Source organism: Pterocles gutturalis, unplaced genomic scaffold, assembly GCF_000699245.1.
Source record: "Pterocles gutturalis isolate BGI_N339 unplaced genomic scaffold, ASM69924v1 scaffold22305, whole genome shotgun sequence".
In the NCBI taxonomy this organism is placed as follows: Eukaryota; Metazoa; Chordata; class Aves; order Pterocliformes; family Pteroclidae; genus Pterocles; species Pterocles gutturalis.
This window is the reverse complement of record NW_010146461.1, coordinates 54,597-76,975: the sequence shown is the minus strand read 5'-3', so window position 1 is coordinate 76,975 and position 22,379 is coordinate 54,597. Positions and strand designations below refer to the sequence as shown.

Here is a 22,379-nt window from a genome sequence, read left to right as displayed (position 1 = left end):
CTGTAAATTCCAGATTGCTCAAATTGATCATTAATGCTTGGAACCTCTCTGAAGATGCATTATTTTCTTTGCATAGTCCACTAAAGTGTATTAGATGATTATGACCTAAAGAAACTTGTTGACATTGTGCACAGCAAAAGAAGTAGTTTAAAACAAGAGCAGCATGATGGCTTGCAAATTCAACAGTGTGGTTTTGTAGATACTGTGAAAGCAAAAGTTAAGTTCCTGTTGTGTTGTGGTCTTAAAAAAAAGATGCATCTTTGATCAGGCTGTACTAGGAACGTGGTAAGCTGCTAGAAAAATTTATAGTCTCCACATCACTACTGATTTGTTGTCTTCCCACTTGTAGTTCCGTTATTTTACAAATCTGTTCTTTACAATAATATTAATTTTTGAAAGATTAATTTTTCAGTAGGAACTCAATAGACTAGTATAGATGGTGTGGTTGGCCCAAGGAGCTGCTGTCTTTGTGACAGTTCTGGTCTCTAATAGTTTGGAAATAATACTGAAGCATATGGCTCAGCTGATCACTGTTGGTTTTTAATTATACTAATTATTCTTAGTATTAAGAAATATTCCATGTACAGTTCTTATTACCTTTCTGCTGTCTGCTCTGAGACCTACTGGAGTAATGAATACGCCAGCTTCCAGTTGTAAGATCTTAAGTTCAGTTTTATATATCTGCTTATTATTTTGCGTTAGTGTTGCCCATCTCTGGGCTACTAAGTAGAACAAACAGGGTGTTGACTGAGCTACTTGTTCTGAACCACAAACAGTTGCAATGAAAATACCGACTGAACTGCGCACAGATGCAGATGATTTTGAAGGGCAATCTATCCTGCTATTTCAATTAGCTTTATTACTGCAGTTGGTGAAGGAGCAGTTCTGCTTTCTGTCTTGAAATCAACATTTGTAATCAAATGCTACAAATTTATTTAGAAAATTATATAACACACTGCTTCAAAGCTTTGTATACTGTGCATTAACACTGTTTTTGCTTTGTGTATCTCTTCACTGAGCCATAATGATATGTCTTTACCTTCTGTTGTTGTTGTTGCGTACTAGTTTTCACTAATTCCAGTTTCTGCAGTATTTCTCCAGGATACTATGGGAGAAGAATGCTTGTTGCGGTTACATTCTTGAGGAGGTCTTTTGTGGTGTGCTTTGTGTTTTTGTGAAAGGTTCAGAGGAACAGTGTCCTTACAGATTGTAGATAAAGCAGTATATTTTCCAAAAGTGTTTAGTCTCTGAGCATATCAGATATTTCTGTCAAAGTCTAGCTATTATGTTGGCAGCCATAATGATATTTCAGTAACAGAGTAAGCTCTATTTCTTCTCTAGAGAGATCAGTTTTAGCAAGTGTACAGGCACAACAATTTTACCAAGAAAGTACAAAATTGGTTTCATGTTTGAGGAGTAATGCAGACACTGTAAAAGCAAAATCATTATGCAGTGTTGCCAGGGAGCTTTCTTGCTCCCAGTAGGGTTGGATAGATTGGGACAAATGCAGGATTCTTTAAGACAGAAAACTTAATTTGACAAAAAAGGATGTTTTTTCATCAACTAACTGTAGATTAGTGTTCGAATACAACATCATTGCATTGCTCTGTTGAATACTTATGAATGGATCACATTTACATTTTCAGCTGCGATTTGAACCTCCAACCCAACAGAACAGAAAGCCTTTTAAAATATTTTTCAGTGCTAGTGTACGAGTGGCTTTCAGATTTGTGTCAGAGGATTGACTTAAAACTAAATGTTAGCCTCTTAATTCAGGACTATGTAGTTTACACCGATGTGACAGTACAGTGATTTAACCCTTACTGCTTGCAGCTTTAGGGCATTTATGTGTGATTCTTTGATATCTAACTGAATTATCTTCCATACAGATACACATAAATAATTATGCTTAACTGCATACTGCATTTTTGTTGAATTTTTTCAACTTCAGTATGAGAAGTTTAAAATCTCTTTTTAGGTCTTAAATTCTAAACAATTCTAGACAAATGCTAAACAGTAAGTATGGGCTGTTGCGGCTTCTGTGTTTTTCCCATTCTGATTTGTGGCCATCTATGAAGTTGCAAGTTTGCTAAGCAAGAGATCTCTGTTCACCAGACAGAAATTTTTAGCATTATCGTTGGCTGTTCTTAATTCAGAAGTTAGCTGCTTCTTGAGTGTTAGATAGTTCTGAGTGTTTTAACTCAAAAGTTGTCAACCTCCTGTATATCTGCCTTCTTTCAGCTCTGTATCCTGAGACTCCGCAGTAGCAAGGACCTTTTTGTTCAATTGAATTTATCAGTGTTTCAGTGGCCTGTCGTGTTTGAAGATAAAATTGAGGGAGGTACTTGAGATAAGGAGTTTATTCCACAGCTAGGAATCTAAAGCGAAAAGCGCTTCTCTGATAGTGTGCCAATTCCACAGCATCATTCTCTTCCCAGTGAGCAGTGTGGGTGGCAATTCATACCTGTTCGGGTCCTGGGAATACACAGAGTTTATTTGGATTAGGATTACGCTTCTGAGACAGGAGTTCTTGCTCTGTTGCTTCATTCTTTAATGTCTCTTTCTGGTAGATTCCCAGTTAATAAGTGTACAAAGTGCCCCCTTCACTCTCTCTGAGTATAAAATCTTGGGTGCTCTCATTGAAGAGATATTGCAGTTAGGACTTTAATTGAGCAAAATTGCTGTTGGTTTTTTTTCCATAAACTAACATTTGAAACTCTAGGAAAAAAGTGCTCTTAGATTTTTCATTGAAGTGCAGTTCATGTGATCCAGAAAAGTGGAGTTGACTAGATTTCAATCCAAGATACATGGTCAAAATGGCAATGGTCAGAAGTAGTGTTTTTTTACTGTGATAGTTTATCTTTAGAGTGCTTAACATAGGCTTCAGAGAGTAACTGGCTCATCCCTGATGCTGCATCTTGTTTCATAATGTAGAAGAGCAGGAAGAGAAAGCAATACTGTGGGTTTTGTGGTGATGTTAGTTAATTTCTGCTGCCCTTCTCAAGGAAAATAAATGCTTTTGGAGAAAACAAAAAATATAGTTAGATTAGCCTTAATGCAGGTACCAGCAGATGGTGCCACTGATACTGCAATCTCTCCTCTTCTTAAAATGCATTTTTGTCTCCCTTGTGAGAGAGGGAACAAATTCAATCTCTGAGTGCCAATTGCACTGTAATTGACCCAAGGCTTTTCCTTATTGTATTTCACCTATTTAGAAATGCCCAGTCTTAGTATTCTTCCCCATGAAGAAACCTTTTGTGTTCTGTGAGGGAATAACAACAATGTGCTCTAAGACTTTAATTTTCACCCAGGTATGTTCAGTTTACAGAGACGAAATTATTAACTCTCAGCAGGCAGGTGCTTGTTCAGAGCAGAAAAAAACTTTCTGCAATTTGTCTTAGATGCCATACCGAAATTCCCTCAATTAAAATACATCCCCTCAATTCAGCCCAAGTAATTTTTTAGTTTAGCTTTTCTATGTGTGTGTGAAGTTTTTCTTCTCTGGGAGTTAATGGCTAAATGCTTAACAACATCATAGTAATTTCTGTGGCTAGTCATCCTTGACTGTGTGTTCCAACACGCTTGAAAAATGTAAATACTGCTTCAGTTATTGATTAACAAGAGAGAATAAAACCTGTTAAATAGTTAACCAGGACACCTGCAATGTTTCACTAGAGTTTTATGTATTATCAGCAGGCTGCTTAGCTATGCCTCTTTCAGGTAGTATATTCTGATGCTTCCAGTCCACAATTTAAATACATAGTTATCCCTCTTTCTGTAAGTGGATGTTAAGGATCTTCGAAATGTACTCTAGTGACATAGCAGTAGAAAGGAGAGGGGGGGCAGTCATGTATGCTTTGTTTTTGGGATGCTTTTCGAGTTTCACTTTGTGCCAGTGCAAGCGCTGTGTATTGGCTGTGCTTTTCGATTTTTTTTTATTTTTTTTATTTTTTTTTTTTGGCAGCATCTTTTAATCTTTTCTTTTTTCTTTTCCCTAGCAGTAGGGAAAACTGTAATAAAATGTAAACTCAAGATCCATTCTACAGGCAATTTCTCACTTGAAGCATGCAAATTTAAGATGTTTCTCCACTTAAAACAGTAGGCTTGTTCTACAGTTCATCTGTTTACAGCATTAACTTACATTCTGAAAATAAACCAAAAATACTTTCTTCAGCTTGTTAAATTATATTATGAGGCCTCAGAGTGCAGCTGGTTTCTCTGCATTTAAGTGATGTGATACATGCACATTTATGCAAAACAGCTGTGTTATGTTCTGTGTCCTGTTACACGATGCCACAAACCAGGTTTAAGGGCATTTATCCCATTTTTGCAAACAGATAGTCTTTGATGGAAAGAAACAAAGTACAAAGGAAAACACAAATTGCCCTCCAAAATTCCCTAAGGGAAACGTGATACTATGAAATGGGTATGAAGGCATGTAATCAAGGAAAGAGAAGAGAAAATAAGGAAAGCTCTCTAGAAAATCTTAAAATATTACCATTTGTAGGAGTACTAGCTGAATTCTGGGGAAAAGGGTTGCCACATCACATCTGCTCAGCTTTGTTTTATGTAGTAACTACTACAATCATTTAGAAGTCCACTGCCTTAAAAATAAAGATGTTCTTACCTTCCTGGTTATGTCGTCTGCTACTAAAAAAAAAAATAATTGCAATAACAAATGGAGTTGTCTGTAAGAATTTTTCATTTTGCATATTGAGAGGGATCTGAATTTTGTTTGTATGTGGTAATTTCTTAAAGGTCAAATTCTGTTCTTAAGATGGTGTTTGGCATTTCATCTAAGGCAGTAGCTTTGAAAGGAAATTAACTGAAGGATTCCAATAGGATGTGGTAGTAAACCTTCTTGTATTGTTATTTTTAAATGATATTGCAATCTGAAATGTGAGCCCATAAAACTGCATGTACGTAGTTCTGTCAGGGTATGCACGTTCATTTTTTCACAAATAAAATGGTACCCACACTTGGAGACATAAATGCATTTTTGTTTCTGTTTTATCGTCTGCTTTGTTTGCAGGTTGGATTTGCTGCCATTTTATGCAAGACTGGTTGCCACGCTGCATCCCTGCATGTCTGATGTAGCAGAGGATCTTTGTTCCATGTTGAAAGGAGATTTCAGATTTCATGTATGTTTTGCTGATTTAGTTTTTTGCATTCAAATTAACCAATCTGATAATAGTCATTCTTTGGGAAATAAAATAGTGTTTGGTATTATGTAGATGCTAATTCTTAAATTCAGTGGATATTTTTCTCTCACCTGAGTGGATTTGTTCTAGAATTCTAGATTTGTGCATTTTAAAGGACTATTTTTACAGCTTACTATATATGTCTGCAGAGATATTAAAATGAACTGCACAACACTTAAAACGAAAGTTGCAAAAAGTAGAAACTGTGCTCCAACCGCGTTGAGTTTTCTGTAAATCAATAACTTGCATTTAAAATGAGAACTGACCTATTCCAACAACACATTCTCCACTACAAAGCTGCTGTTGTAATATAGTGGCTAGTATCATAATGTAGTACTTAATTCAAATTAGTTTTTACTAATTTTTTACTAATTTTTACTAATTTTTGGTTTCATCAACCAAAATTTTCTATTCCTTGCAAATGTATTTTTCAGTGTTGTTTCTTTCACTTTGTCTAAGATTTGTGCTTAAATTCGTTATAGTGCACAGTGATTCCTTCACTGTTTTCTGAGTTTTATGGCACAGATTTCAGTTTTTTTTCCTAATATTAACGTTAAAAATATGTATGAATTGCTCAGACTTAAGTCTTAACTATCTGAAGTTAACTGTTCTCAGGAAAAGTTATTTATCTTGGGGAGAAATACAATTTTGTATTTTGCAGGTTATGTTCAGACAAAGATATAAATTTGTACTTTGTTAGTAAGATTACACTGGATGTCAGTAAGTTTAAAAGAAGGAGGAAAAGTCTTCACTTTCTTAAACCTGACATGAAAAGCTGTCATTGTTTAATATTTCCTTAGGGATTATACAAGTGGTCCTATTCATGTAGAGACTGTTTATTGATTCTGAAAATACAGAATCTGGAATACTTAGCCACTCCTTCACCATAGCAAAGCAGGGGTGGCCAGGTTTATGTGTGTCTGTATCTCTAGCTATGATAGAGGACTTGGGCTTTTTGGTGTGTGGTGGAAGGAGAAAGAGATTCAAAAGCTTCTGAAGAAACAAGGTTGTGTAGAGACTTTTAGGAAACCCAGTGATAGGTAAAGGTAGAGCATAAGGAACCAAATATCACGAACTGCTGAATTCCCAAGCTTATTACACACATTCAGGTTAAAATAATTTAGAAGAGGTAGGTATTTTTGAGGGCCTAAAATCAAATGTGTGTGGTTTTTTTTTTTAGGTAAGAAAAAAGGATCAGATCAACATTGAAACAAAGAATAAAACTGTGAGATTTATTGGTGAGCTTACCAAGTTTAAGATGTTTTCCAAAAATGATACTCTCCACTGTCTGAAGGTTAGTGTTGATAGTCCTGTACAACTGTATATGCTGATAATGTATCCCCATCCTTTTCCCCTTCATAAATCTGTTGCTGATGTTATCCATTAATTCATTGCATATGATATGATGTTTTCAACCCTGATGTCTGTTGCTACTGTGTGTGAGGAGACTTTTCTAGCTGTTGCAGAAGTTAGAATGTTTTAATTATTCTGATAGCAGGAATATATTAAACTTCCACTTTTGGACATAACCAAATTGCTAATAATTTTCTTTGTAAAATGAGGGTAGACATTTGTTACTTATTAATCTGCTATATATTACAAAACTTTAATTGTGTTCATTTCAAATTTTCTTTGTAAAATGAGGGTAGACATTGTTACTTATTAATCTGCTATATATTGCAAAACTTTAATTGTGTTCATTTCGTTACATGATTTACAGAGAAAATAACAGTAAAGGAGAGGAGTTAGAGGCAAAAAGCTTTTCAGTGATGCAAGGAGAGACTTATATACCATTTTAGCAGGTGCTTTTCTTTATTGAGGAACAAAACAAATCTTCAGAAAGCATTAATCTCTACGCATATCATCTCAATTTGCATGCTGATAAACATCCAAACTTAATTTTGATGTCAAGTCCCAAATTAAGAATGGGTTTTTGAAAATAAAAGTGCCTTATATAAAAGGTGGCTGAAGACTCACACAGATTAAAATCACTTCCTCTAGGAATAGTTTCTGTTCATTGACTCATTAGGTGTTGAAGCTGAATTCTTAAAAAAAATACTAACTCATCATTTCTCCTCTCATCTATAAAATACTGTAAAATGCAAAGCTCTATTAATTTTCAGTTATTGCTTAACTTAAACAATACAATGAAATTAGATGTGCTTTGAGGTTATTGTGTCTTTGTGCAGCATTATTTGGTGGTTTTCCAGTCTAGCATCAGGAATTTTAGAGCAGATATGGCTGAGTTGGAAGAGGTGTGGGAAAGATGATAGTGGGGTTTTTCAATAATATAGTCATTGTATGCTAGGCTTAGGAAACGTCCTGTTTTTCAGGTTTCTGGAGCCTAAATTTGGGGTCTAGACTGTTCTTATAATACTTTTTAAATGAGATTATTATTTTAAATTTTGTTAACATCTGGTCAATGAAATCAGTATGATCAATGAAATCAATATGCATTTTTTTCATAAGGAATATGAAACACCATGATAGTATGAGGTTAAGTGGATATCACTTAGTGTTTTCTGCAGTTGAAAAAGATGTGTAACATGCTGTGTTTTTATATAAATATATACCAGATGCTTCTGTCAGACTTCTCTCATCACCATATTGAAATGGCATGTACTTTGCTGGAAACCTGCGGAAGATTCCTCTTTAGATCACCAGAATCTCACTTAAGAACCAGTGTTCTTTTGGTAAGAGAAAACCCATTGTCTTTTAGGGGAGAGGGTGTCATGCAGTGAATTAGAGTAATTACTGCTTTTCTTTTCTGGCTTTATAATGTGGTCTGAACATAATAATGATTGTGACTAATATCTTAATTGTCGGTTACAATGTTTGAGCACTAGTTAATGAAAACTTCCGTTAGTTTTTTGTCTTGAATGCTCAGAATGCTTGATGAGGTTCTTGATTGCTTAATAAAAGTGGAAATAAATACGGGAGGACTGTGAATGACTCCTCATTGTGGAATGGTGTTGAGATGGACTGGTGTTGCATATGTTCAAGTCCTAGGCTGCTTTGTCACTGGCAGCCTTTGTTTTGTAGTCCTATGGACTTGTTTTTTTATAGCTTGTTCAGTGTTGTCTCAGCTCTACGATTGCACCTCCTGTGAGAATAGCTTTCTGACAGTATTCTGTCCAGTTGACCTATAAATCTGTTCATGTCTTAAAAGAAAATGTAAATAAAAAATTAAATTTCCAAAGCAAAAAGCTATTGCTTTTGAACTACAGATAATTCAGAGATGGGGCAAAAACAGAGCTTGAGGTTGAAAGACTATGGTAGCTGTATCTGAACATGCCTGAGAGATGATCTGAGGGAAAAAATGGTAGTGAATAGAACTGGCAATGATAAGATATTTCAACTGGAGGTGAAGAAGGGTGTGAAAGAGGTGGTTTCTGTGCCCTGTGTAACAATCTGGGGTTCTAAATTTGAAGAACAAGTTTACATAGACTCTAGAGGAAGGGATTTTAGAGGTAGAGATTGGTAATTAAGGTAAAAGTAGAAGTGGTATCTATAAGTTAAGTACTGGCAAAGATTTAGAAATAACAAGGTTTGGCTTTGGGTCTTTTTAGTGTAGGATTTTGAGCCCTGAATAATATGTTTACTAGCCTGAGAGATGATCCTAAAACTCTGAGTCCATGGCAAGAGACTGAGTCAAGCATGGTTGAAGTGCTTCAAACGTGGATACTAGCAATAGGAAATGATGTTGAATTAGAAGCAGCTTAAGCAGATACAGACTAACTAATAGACCACGTTGTTTTATTAGAACTCTGACTAGGTGTTTTAATGTTCCCTTCAAATCTGTGCACTGGAGGAAGAATGTGTATCTGCAGTAAAGAACGTAGTTAGTCCTTCTGGAAGGGAGCAGTTTAAATGTTTGGAATGTCTTTCTGGAGAGACAGCTCTTAAAGGCTGTGCAATATCAATCTCCTCTATTTACTTTCTTATCAAAGCACAGGCTTACACCTGACAGGGCTTTCCCTTCTCATTCTATAGAGTTAATGGAGGAGCAGTTGTGTTCTTGAGTATATTGTACAATTTCTTTTCCACAAAATGCTCTTTCTTTCTAAACCTCTTTGAATGTCATAGCATTTGTTACGATGGTGTAGTCACAAGAGGAAAGAAATGGACAAATTAACTACAAGCTCTTGGCTCATGCTTTTTGTTGCACAGTGATTTCTATCTTGAAAGGTCTGAATTTCTCAATTTTCTAAAGGTTTGCCAGCTGATGTGTTTTATTGTTAAATGTATTCCTTTCCATAATCAAGTATTTTTCTCATGAAAATGCTGTTCCATTATCTTTAAAAGACACTTTACTCATTGCTACTGTTTTTTTTCCTTGTTAATAAAAATTTTGGAAGTTGGGAAAAATACCCTTCCCTGAGCTGCTTTCCCTAGCTGACTGCTCTTAGTCGTATGCATTACAAAAATGCTGATTGTTAGCTGTATTGCTGAAATCTGCTGGGTGAATGCTAAACGTGACTTAACTGTGAGGTGTAAGACAAACCGCAAACAATGTTTCAATAACTGAGGCTTAACCTTCGGGAGGTTTCAGTTAAGTAGTCTTTTCTTATGCACTGAGGAACCAGGAGAAGATAGAGTTTGGAATATCTGGTGATCAAGATGTAAAATAGGCTAGATAGATTTGTATTCTACGACCATCTTGTAATGTTGCCCTATAGAAACTATAGAGATTAATTTTGACTTAAGTAGTATTCTACAAATCAGATCACAGTCTTATGGTACCAGTTAGTGTGAACTGTAGAAAAGATTAATCACAAAGCAAGCCAATTAGGATCTTGTGGTAAAAATCTAAATGTAAAGTTGATCTTATCAATGACTCCTATGGGTAGAATTAAGGCCAGTTCATCTTCCAAATAATTATTGGTCTTAATCTTGACTGCTGGTGATATATTATGTAGTAAGATGCCGAGGTGGCTGTATATCTCCTATTTAAAGACAATATTGCTTTGTCCTGATGTGGAAGAAAGCCGTAGTTAAGTAATTAAGTAATGAAGGGAAAATTAATTATTAAGAAGTAAAGCATTCTGTAAGAGTCCCACAAATTTAGCGTCACTGAGTGACTTTAATGATCACAATCTGGTTTTGTAGAACTACTGTCATGTTTTGCAGATTATTTAAAGATTCTTTGTTTATCAGGCAGTGTTTACTTCTGTTAAATCATTCTTCTTCGTGAGTCTTTTAAATTCAATATTCTTTATATAATTTAAAATTAAGAGATTAAGACTAATACCATCCTCTTAAAGTTAGGATACATACTTGGGGTTGCACAAAAAATGATAAATTACAGTGATTTTGAGACTTGGGGTAGTGCATATTGTCTCTCTGGGAAGAAACATTTTAATTATATTATTTACATTATGATGTGCAACTTTTTTGTAACAGGGAAAATATACAAATAACATAGTTTTAGGGGGTTTAAAATTTAATTTCCTAGCCCTTCTGACATTTTCTGTTAGGCTTTACTTTGACCCACTTCATTTTTCAGTTTATAGTAAAACACGATAAATGTCATTGAGGCAGCAAAGATCTATTTTCTCCTGATGCATCTAGAGATAACATAACATATATGACATGGTACGGTTTTGTGACGTTCTCCTGTAAGTAGTTTTTCTCCACGTAAAACAATTTATGTACTCAGTTGTTAAAAGTGCTGCGCATCTCTAAAGCACCTTTACGTAAACTTGCTTGACAGAAATTTCCCATTTGGAAAGGAACACTCGCAATTAGGGAGTAAAAGGGGAAGCCATTTGTGTCATGGAAAAGGTTAAAAATTAAATATCAGAGGATTGGTGTCAGAATGAGACCTTCATGGCAATAGATGCATGCAATCTAGGAGGAAAATTATCTGTTGGGTTACTATGTTACACAAAGCTAATCGTCTATCAGAGGATTGGTGTCAGAATGAGACCTTCATGGCAATAGATGCATGCAATCTAGGAGGAAAATTAAGTTATCTGTTGGGTTACTATGTTACACAAAACTAATCGTCCTCATTGAATTAGCAGCTGAAACTCAGGGTTTAAGGAGCTGTTTGAGTACCTTCACATTTCAGTTGAGCTGAACCACTGCCTTGTAAAAGAAGCTTTAAATTATTCAAGGTTAGTGGGAGGTCCACCAGCATGAAAAATTGTGCTTCGTCACCAGTGATCAAAGAAGGTTTAAACACTTCCTTAGTGTACTGGACTGCAGGAATGTATGTACTAACATTTGTGTGCTGTGTGTTTATTTGTTCGGTGCTGTAAATTACTGTGTAGCCAACCTCTATTTAATAAAGTCTAAACCAGTGCAGTTTCTTTTCCCATTGAACTGCGTTAGAGTGATTTAGAATATATGGGATCATATGATGTACATAAAAACCTAATACAACTTATAGAATTACATACATATATACATATAAAAAAGTTTTATAATAAAATTAAACTCATGCTTGTCTTTAGCTGTAAAAATCAGCAGCTTACAACTGCTACTTTTGTTCTTGTACAGAATTTTTAGATCCAAGAAATTTTTAAAACCCACAAAATAAATCTTGAAGTATATAATGAAAATGAAATATGGAGAAAAGATTGTATTCTGTGAGGGAAGTTAGGACAATCATGACAATTAGGCACAATAATTAGTGTTTACCTTATCTGTGTTTCTGTGTTTTTTGGGGGGTTTTTGTCTTTTTTTTTTTTTTTTTTCCCCCCTGAAATACTACTTTATGGTGGGCACTGTTTTCCTTGCAGTCTATTCTGCTTGGGTAAACAGCAACAATGGAGCGTGTAATAAGAAAAGTGTCACTGCCTAAGCCATTGAAAATTCATGTGAAACCATCAGTATAAACTTCCTGGAGTCACATATTCATGTAAAAAGTAGATTGCCACTCTTATGATGATGCACTATGCTTATGTCAAGAAATCAGTATTTCAGCTACTTTAGTTAAATAAAATAATGTTTTGAATAGAGTGGCTAATAAACTTATTAACCACTTATATAAAAAGTAACATTTAGATTTCAAGTTAAACTTTAAATACTCTTCTGAAACTTTTTCACCACAGGTGAACCATTATCAAAACAAGAATTGTAAGGAAAAATTTGCTTGGAAATAGCAACACAGAACCATATGTATGCTTTGTCCTTTCTTGTCTCTATGCAAGCTTTTAACTTCCTTTTCTGCAAACTTTCATGTTTCCTTTATCCCAGACTTAACTGTAAAAGCCTTTGGCTTGAGAATGTAGTATGACATCATCTTTAACTGATTATTTGCATTTATTTCCAGGAACAAATGATGAGAAAAAAACAAGCAATGCATCTAGATGCACGCTATGTTACTATGGTAGAAAATGCCTATTACTACTGTAATCCTCCTCCAGCTGAAAAAACTGTGAAGAAAAAGCGTCCTCCTTTGCAGGAATATATTCGTAAGCTTCTTTACAAGGATCTCTCCAAGGTCACCACAGAGAAGGTAAAACCGTTTGAAATCTTTGATACAGATTTTACTTGAAATTATGTAGTACTAACTTTCAAAGGACTTGGAGGGTTATAATATTTTTTAATTGCAAGGAAGAGGGATTGCTGTTATATCCGTGATTGTTAAGATAGTCTAATTTCTTTTACTATAATGCATGGAAGCTCCAGTCGTGGATCTGCATTGTCCCCAGTCATTAAGTGCTGAATAGAGAATTAAATAAGAGTCTTTGTACTAAATGTCTTACATTCAGAGTAGAAGACTACAGTTAAATACAGACTGTAAGAGCAAGGAAATGGTGGAACAGATTTGGACAGCTTGATTAGTAGAGGACAGCAGTTGGGTTACATCTATAAAGTTTTCCGTAGCTACTGCAGATCTGGAGGATGCCTGAAAAAGAGACTAAGGTTGCTTGCAGACGCTTTCAAGGATTTAATCCCAACCATGAGAGAGAGGGGGCAACAGCGATTGTCTTGATATTTTGCCTGCTAAAATGTTAAGCTTGTCTTAAAATTTGGTTTAGGTCCTGAGACAGATGCGCAAGCTGCCTTGGCAGGATGCGGAAGTAAAAGACTATGTTATATGCTGTATGATCAACATATGGAATGTGAAATATAATAGTATTCACTGTGTAGCCAACCTCTTAGCAGGGTTGGTCCTTTACCAGGAAGATGTTGGAATCCACGTTGTGGATGGAGTACTAGAGGACATTCGACTAGGAATGGAGGTAAACAACCAACATTTTTTATCAAGCCATACTCATCTACTTATGTTGAAAGGAAAACAATAAAATAATCATGCTTAAAGAAAATAATTCTTGGATTCTGGGTTTTTGTCTGATGACTATTCTACCTGTCTCAGTAGACAAAATGCAAAGAGTACTAGGACAGTTATCTTTCCCCCCTTATCATAGTAAGGGTATAAAATTTATTCTTGCACAGTGTAGTCAGATTTATGCAACTTCAAGTAAACTTGGAGACTAGTCTATATTTTGATCAAGCTTAGAGCTGCAAGAATTCTCTGGGCAATGAAAAACCATCATAGATTTAGCATAGAGTGTATGCTAAATGTATTTGAACTTCATAATAATTACTAGTTGACCAGCTTTCTTAAATACCTTCAGTACTTTTTATTGTTTAATTTTGTGTAATGGATGTAGCCATAAATAACCATCTTTTATTGTAATGAATTCCATCAATTTAAAATAAATTAAAAAAAAAACAAACACAACAAACAACCAGACCAAAACCCCACAGTGTTTTACTAAGATTCTGTTGTATCTGCATGGTGAAGTGATCTTTTTTGTTGTTGTTTTTTGATAAAGGTTAACCAACCAAAGTTTAACCAGCGGCGGATCAGCAGTGCCAAGTTTTTGGGGGAGCTTTACAATTATCGAATGGTGGAATCAGCTGTAATATTTCGAACTCTGTATTCTTTCACATCATTTGGTGTGAACCCTGATGGTAGTCCTAGTCCACTGGATCCTCCAGAGCATCTTTTCAGAATCAGACTAGTCTGTACCATCCTCGATACCTGTGGGCAATATTTTGACAGAGGATCCAGCAAACGAAAACTTGATTGCTTCCTTGTATATTTTCAGGTATTCTGAACTAAATTTTGTATAGTTCTGTAGATTTCTTTAACAACTTAATGTAGGTCAGTCTGTTACATATTCTCTGATTGTTCTTTAGCACTATAATTTTTAGAGTCCTGTCTGATAGCAGTTTTATTTTAAAGTGCCATGTATGTTCAGTTATGTAGATGTTACTGTTCCAACAAACTAGCAGAACACTAGGGTAGCAGTTGATTCACTGATGGGTTTAAGTTGCCTCCTTCAGTGGGTCTCAGCAAGTGGAAAAATGGGCTAACAGAAACCTTGTGAATTTCCAGCAAAGGTAAGTATCAAGTCTTCCAGTTGGGATGCAACAATATCACCTGGCACTGACTACCTAGCAAACAGCTTTGCAGGAATGGAGTCAGGAGCAATATCACCTGGCACTGACTACCTAGCAAGCAGCTTTGCAGGAATGGAGTCAGGACTCTGGGCTATATGAACATGACATTGAGTTCTATGCCATTAGGGTGATGAAGGCCAAGAGCATGCAATGGTGCATTCACAAGGGTGTAGCCAGCGGATTGAAGAAAATATCACCTGGCACTGACTACCTAGCAAGCAGCTTTGCAGGAATGGAGTCAGGACTCTGGGCTATATGAACATGACATTGAGTTCTATGCCATTAGGGTGATGAAGGCCAAGAGCATGCAATGGTGCATTCACAAGGGTGTAGCCAGCGGATTGAAGAAAGTGGGGGGTTGGGGGGGGGGGGGGGGGGGTGGTGTCCGGGCCCCATGGGGGGGGGGGGTTTATTGTGTCCCCCACCCCTTCCCTTCTGCCTGGCACTTGTGACGCCACATGTGGAGCACTGTTTCCAGTTCAGGGCTCCCTGGTAGATGAGAGGACAGATGTCAGCAAACTGAGCTGTGTCCAATGGAGGGGCAGCAAAATGATCTGGAGGCTCTTGGTTTGCTCATCTTGGAGAAGAGAATGTTGGATTAGGTTGCTGTCCTCAGTTAACAGAAGGAGGAGTCAGATACTTCTCAGGCATGCATGGTGAAAGGAGCAGTAATGGTTGCAAGTTGTAGCAAGGAAAGTTCTGACTCAATAGATTTAAGTGGGAAGGGGAAAGATTTCATTACAGGAGTGTTTAAACACTGGAATGAAATTCTCTGAGGAAATATGGAATTCCAGTCCATGGAATTAATGCTAAAACTCTTTGGACTTAATTTTTTTTTCTTTCTGCTTCTCTATTTAAATCATTCTAAAACAAGGATATTGAAGATTAAGGTGATAACAACTTATTTCAGACCTTCAGGATGCATATTCTTAATCTGTATCAGAGATGTAAAGAGTTTTTTTGAAGTACAGTATAGTCCTATTTTTAACCCAAAATATTCTTATTGAAGAAGTAATCATATTTTTGTTACACCTTACAATTTCAATAAGCGTTTGACCGTATCACCTTTGAAATAAACATTCTGTTACTCATACTTCTTTTTCAGATGCAGTTTTTGCAACACCTTTGTTCTCACAATCTACTGTTAGGTTCACTTAAGATCAACATTTATTTTTTAACATTTTAATGTAGGGGGTATGCTGATTTGTTTATAAAGCAAACTGGATAAGTCACTTCATGCTAGCTGCTGTCTTAAAACTTTTTGTGATGTTTCCTTCCTTCTCCCTATAATATGCTTTTGGGGGTGTTCATTTTCTTGAAAATATCTGGAGGAAGGAATTAAAAGCTGGCTGGCTATTAAATGCTCATCTCTCATAGAAAGAATCTACCCTTAGAAGGCACTTTCTTTTTAGTGCTTTTTTTTTTCTCAGCCTTCATACTTCTAATAGTCATTATGATAAAAGGAGCATGTTTTTAACTTTTGGGAGATCCAATGTTATCAAACAATGTTTAGTGATATCAAAATCTTGAATAGCTGTATGAAATAGGAGAGTAGAGGTGTGAAATCTTTTGTATTTTCTACTATACCAACATGGCCAGACATTACAAACTTCATAAGTCAAGTAGTTTATAAATGCCAGCATGCATATAATTTATTTGAATATTTTATATTCTAGCGGTATGTTTGGTGGAAAAAAAGTCTGGATGTTTGGACAAAAGACCACCCATTTCCTATAGACATAGACTATATGATCAGTGATACACTGGAACTGCTGAGACCAAAGATAAAGCTCTGCAATTCTCTGGAAGAAGCTATCAGACAGGTGCAGGACTTGGAACGAGAGTTCTTAATAAAATTAGGTAAGAAATTAGGTCTTTTTGACAATTCCTGTATTTCTTAAAATTACCTTCTGTATGATGATAATGGGTAACCGTTATTATTCTCATGATATGATCCTTTTATTCTTATGATAAAAGCGTTTTTGTAATTACTTTGCGTTTTTCTGATCACCATAGAAATCTTGCGGGATCTCCATAACTCTAAAGTGGTGGTTTGAAAAAAAGTCAATATGAATACTATTAATATAATAGTATTTGGAGGGGGGGGGTGAGTGTGTATATCAGTATATAGAATAGTATGATGCAAATGATGAAAAACAAAACTAAATTTAATCAGAAAAATTTAGGAAGCATGTTCTACTACAAAAAGCAAGAAGTATCTACGCACTCAATTACTGCAGTCTGTTGGTTGGTAAGCACTGATGGAAGCCAGCTTGGTCATTTGGTAGACTGGTTGCTTGCAATTCTGTGTTTGTTCCCCAGCTCTGAATTTGACTAAAGTTGCTGTGTCAAATCTTTTGAGTCTTACAGTTCCTTTGGAAAAATTTTGAATGGGCTTTACATTTCAGTAGAGGCCAGAAGATCATTTTCTTTTCATGAATTAGACCTTTGGTTGGACTATTAAAGTTGTTTTATTTTTCCTTCTTAAAATGTATCTGCCAGCTAGATTGTGTGCTAGCTTATAGTTCCTACTAAGATTACAGTGATATATTTATAAATCTTCCTGTGTCAAAAATCAGTTAATTAAGGAGAAAAAAAATTGGTCCTGCAGCACAGCTCAGTTGACAAAATACTGGTTAGTGTGTATCTAAAACTTCTGTCATATTAACCTTTAAACCTTTCGTTCTACCAGTTCTTACTAATTATAGGATACTACTACTGTGCTTATTTCTTGTTAAATGGAGTTGTTTTCTAACTTTCATTTTTATTTGGAGACAAGCTTGTTCATGAAAAGCTTTTATATGTAAATTTTACACTTCATTAATGTTAATTATAGCCTTAATAGCACTTCATCTCGTTAGACAAGTTCAATTTTTAAGAATAACCCTTTAATCGAGCGGGATGAGTATGTGTAATTTCCAACTTCTGTTTTAGGAGGAATTTATATTGTTAATATAAATGTTTGTTTAAATAACATGCCTTAAAATTACCTATGTAGCAACTGAAATGCAGATAAAAATTTCCGTATGGTATGATCTAAATTACTGGCTTTTATGCTCTCTGAATGATAACCAATAATTAATTTACAACTAGTTACATAAACTATAATATTATTTTGAAAGATACCCAGCACTTCCTTCCTACAAATCATAAGAACTTCTGTTTTCTGAATTGCAACCCCTATAGCAGTTGGATTCAGTGTAGTTAAGGGGGAGATGCGTGGTCACTGAATGTGAGCAAGTGTTGGAGAACATTTTACTGTGGTTTGGCACGAGCAAAGCCCATCAACAGTACAGCCTTTACTGTAGGGGGTTGTGTCTGAAACAACCTCCAAGTGTGTTTGTTTTTCTTGATATTGATATTACTTGCTTGCTATTAAACATCAGTGCAGGGTGGGATAGTTCCTAGTCCTCCTGTCAGGGCTGTTTGAAGGTGATCGTGGGAAGGCTGTCATCTGCCTTTCTGATCTTTGAAGGTTGTGACAATTGGTGCAAGTATATCTGAAGGAAATTAGTTTTTTAATACTTTAGTGACAGCTCTAGTACAGCTGCAGTTCTTGATCAGTTTGTCCCCGCAGTTCCTCAGCCCATGGACAATAACACTGAGAAGGTGTTGTGCTAAAGACCATGGTGTGCTTTGCTCTTTGTCAGTCTGAAGCATGTTCTAGGCAGAACAGTGGGGTTCTGTTGTCTGCAGACCTTGCACTGGGGACTGTTGGTTCCTGTGCTGCTCGGGTGATTTTGTACTGGTGAGAATATAGAGGGATTCAAAAGAAACTCTTGCAAAATCGTGGAGCAACACGTATTTTGAAGAGCACAGTGTTTACAAATGCGTCCGAAAAAATGTTCTAAAACCTCTGGGATATGAAGGAGTGTGTGTGTATTTGCACAGAACCGAAATCCTCAATAACTACCATACAACCATCTATGCCATTCATTTGATTTGAGTTTTGTGTAATTTAAGCATGGCTCTGGAAACTCATAAACTCATAAAGCTGATATTTGTGATCTTAATCAAATTTTTGTAGAAACCTGTCTGTGTGTTTCTGTATATTGGATCTCTTAAAGGCATCTGTAGGTGGAGGAAAAAAAAATTTGTAATGCTTGTATATTCAGAATGTAGACACCTGCTTAAGAATTGCATACTGCTGCATTTGTTCTTTGCACGTGGCAGAGAACAAACAGGGAATGCCACGAGCACAGAACTGATGTGTTCGTTTGCTGTCCAAACAACTTCAAGCTAACGGCCAACCCTAAGTGCAGTTGGTATAATGTCAAAATATGACTGACAAACTGCATAGGAACTGTATTGACTCGTCAGTAAAGTCTCTGAAAAATTACTGGCTTCATCTGCTTTGCTGCAGAAGGCTGGTGTCAGCATCGTTTTCTGCTAGCTCAAACCACGATCCTCTAGAGGATTAAGTGGCTTTGTAAATTCATGGGGAAAAAAATGTGTGAGAAGAATAGTCTGTGCTGGAAGTTTGTTCTCTTTCGTGTTGGATGACAATTTTCGCAATAGCTATTCTAAAAACAGATCACTTTTTCCTAAATCAGAACCATGTTTAAATATTTTCTCTGAACACAATTCTGTATCTAAGGATAAATTGGACACTGAAGACCTGAAAGAAGCTAAAACCTGTTTTTCACTACTGTGGGAACGGTATGGATAAGGGTATTACATTGAAGGACACTTTATTGAAAGAAAGTGAAGGTTTAGGGAGCTACGCTTGGTGCCTTACACACAGAGTAAACTAAAATGTCTTGAGGGATAGAGGTGGCAAGCAGGTCAGTAAGGACAACTGCAAGATGAACTAAAACACAGTGAAAGAACTGTCAGTCCTGTCTGCAAGTAGGATGAGCATGCTAGAGAATACTTTTGGAAGTAGGACTGATTCCCTGAAGACTTTATGTAGGTACCTACATCCTCATAGATTTAAGTGGAGCCTCAGAGCATAAAAGAGTCAGAAAGGTTTATTACAGGCTGAGAAAATAGTTGTTTCAAAACTGTTAATTGACAGTAGTGTGAAATACTAGAAGTAAGACTGCAGGGGCTTGATGTCTTCTAGGTTTTGCTGGTTTCGTAGAGCGTCTGTAATTTTAGTGCTCATATTTCAGTGCATGTTTCAGTGAGGTTGCACATTTAGTTTGAGGATATTTTCAGGCAGTGTACACAGTGCAGCTTCTTGTTTGCTGGTCTGTGGGAGATTTTAAACCTCCATGTTTTCCTCCTTTTCTGGCAGGGAAATTATCACCCTTTATGAGTAAGGTAACTATACAGAAAATATTTCATTTGGAAGTTGAATGTTATGACCCATTGGAAGTTTTAGTGTTCACTAACAACAGACTTTGAAGTGATCTTCCACATATAACTTGAGTTGTTATATGTGTTCTAGTGTTCTAATTCTGTTCTGTTTCCTTGTTCTAATTCTTTCTCTTTTTCCAAATTTCAGGAATTGTGAATGACAAGGATTCCAAAGATTCCATTACGGAAGGAGAGACTCTAGAAGAGGATGAAGAGGAGGAGGAAGGTGGAGCAGAGACAGAGGAACAATCTGGAAATGAAAGTGAAGTAAATGAGCCAGAAGAAGAGGTGAACTTAATCCTTTACCTTGCCTTGCATAAAAAGAATGAGTAATCAATATTTTGCTATGGTAAAACCAATCAATATTTTGATTACTCATTACTTTCTGAAGTTTTTCTATGTCACAGAGGTATTAGGTGAAATGTGGGTGTGCACAACCCAGTCAGTACTCTGAGAATATTTCCATCACAGTTTTGTAAATATGGAAAACTGAATATGGAGTGTGTGAGGCTTATCCCAAAGAAATTATGGCAGAAACTTGAACTTGACAGCTTTGCTCAGGGTATGTGCTGCTTCTGGACAAAGACACCTTCAGTTCTTTGGCATGAAAGCTTTCAGATAATTTTCCTTATCTGTTGTAGAGGCAAATGTATTGACTAGATGTCAGAGCAGTCATGTAGGAAAAATAACAGGTGTTCAGACTATGCCTGTATAATATGAATAAATAAATAGATTTATGGAGCGTAACAAGCTTCCTTGTTTACTGTGCCAATAATCTTTTGAAACAAAAATATTGGAGACAATAAAAAAAAGACGTGTACATAGAAATTCTGACTTGTCACTATGACACAGCAAAGTTGATGTGGTAATGGTGGTGTTATGAGAAAATGAGTTCATCAAGGAAATAGGAAACACTTTTCTCCTTATGCTTGCGTTGGTTGGATTACTAGTAAGCTTTCTTTCAGTCTATGCTTCTCAGTGTTAAAGTTTCTGAAGTTTGGCTGGGTTTGTGCCTTTACCCATAATAATGTCATAAATGGTTGGGGGGGTGGGGATGGGACCTCTGGAGATCTTCTTTTCCAAGCTCCCTTGCTTAAAGCAGAGGCACTTACAGCAGGTTGGCTGAGGCAATGTCCAATCAAGTTTTGAACATCTCCAAGGATGGAGGCTCCGTAACCTTTCTGGGCAATCTGTTCCAGTGTTTAAACTTCATCACAGTAAAGAAGGCTTTTCTACTTACATTTAAATTAAATTTTTCAACTTGTGTCCATTGCCTCTGGGTTTGTCACTGGGTACCACTAAAGAGAGTTTGACACCCTCTTCTTTGCTCCCTCATGAAAAGTTCTCTTCAGTCCGTTCTCCAGTTTGTTGAGTTCCCTCTGAGTGGCAGCACAACCATCTGGTGTATCAGCCACTACTCCTAGTTCTCTGCTGTACCTTTGTGAAAATGTCAGATAAAGCCAAGTGAGTTCAGACTGAAACATTAAATGCAAAACTTAAATAAATGTAGTAAGACTCAACTGAACTGAACAGGTTTGGATGGGGAAAGGGTTGGAAAGGTGCAAAAAATGTGTACAGGGAATCAGATGCAAATGGTCATCTTAGTTTTAAAACAGTCAGAAGTTATTCTCAAATTTTAAACATTTGTTTTTTCAGGAGGGCTCTGATAATGAGGAAGAAGAGGGTGAAGAAGAGGAAGAAGAAAACACAGATTATCTTACAGACTCCAATAAGGAAAATGAAACCGATGATGAGAATACAGTATGTATTGTTACTTTAGATAAGTGAATTGACTTTTGCAGCTTTGGTTTTCTTTACTGAATGTTTTTTGCAAGTGCTGCTCATAACACATTTGGGAAAACACAGCAAGAACACTCCCTGCTGTTCTTTCATATACATTTTGGAGCTTATTTTTGTGTTTGCAAACTTTCATTTTTACCTTCTGAAAATACTTATGCCATCAACTTTACTACAACATGTTTTCCCAGGACCATGCGCTTTCAACAGGTATCTTAGATTGGAAAAGATTGCATAAATGATGGCTTTGCAATGCTAGCAATGGTAGCAAACTGATATGGTACAACAAGATAAACTAATTACTCTGCACTCCATCTCAAAACTGAAAAGGAGATAAACCAGGAAGTGCAAAATAGCTAAAGTACAGATTTGGGATTGGTAGATTATAACCTCTGTAGCAAAAGAGCCCATCTGGTTGAGCCTGAATTGCAGTTACATAGTAAGGAAAGTAATGATTGTTATCCAGGAACGTGTTGGGGTACTGACTTCAAAACATTTTTGTTGTCATGTTGTGGTTTTCCAAATACTAAAGGATAATACTCATCTTGAAAAGACCATTAACTTAATGGATTTAATGGAAAAATTAGTGAAATTCAGTGCGGTGGGGTAAAGACTCTTTTTTGTATAGTTGCCGTATCTAGAATGTGTGTACATGTG

The 22,379-nt window shown here is 36.2% G+C and overlaps 1 protein-coding gene across 1 annotated transcript in view; it reads left to right on the top strand.

The window, feature by feature from the left end:
- UPF2 (UPF2 regulator of nonsense transcripts homolog (yeast)) overlaps nucleotides 1-22,379 on the top strand; it is a 60,072-nt gene that overhangs the window by 19,308 nt on the left and 18,385 nt on the right. Inside the window, exons 8-16 of the mRNA XM_010085757.1 lie at nucleotides 5,033-5,141; nucleotides 6,382-6,495; nucleotides 7,778-7,894; nucleotides 12,481-12,666; nucleotides 13,193-13,396; nucleotides 13,994-14,269; nucleotides 16,301-16,484; nucleotides 20,074-20,213; nucleotides 21,582-21,686. Coding sequence (XP_010084059.1) covers nucleotides 5,033-5,141; nucleotides 6,382-6,495; nucleotides 7,778-7,894; nucleotides 12,481-12,666; nucleotides 13,193-13,396; nucleotides 13,994-14,269; nucleotides 16,301-16,484; nucleotides 20,074-20,213; nucleotides 21,582-21,686 — 1,435 coding nt within the window. The remainder of the gene's footprint in view (nucleotides 1-5,032; nucleotides 5,142-6,381; nucleotides 6,496-7,777; nucleotides 7,895-12,480; nucleotides 12,667-13,192; nucleotides 13,397-13,993; nucleotides 14,270-16,300; nucleotides 16,485-20,073; nucleotides 20,214-21,581; nucleotides 21,687-22,379) is intronic.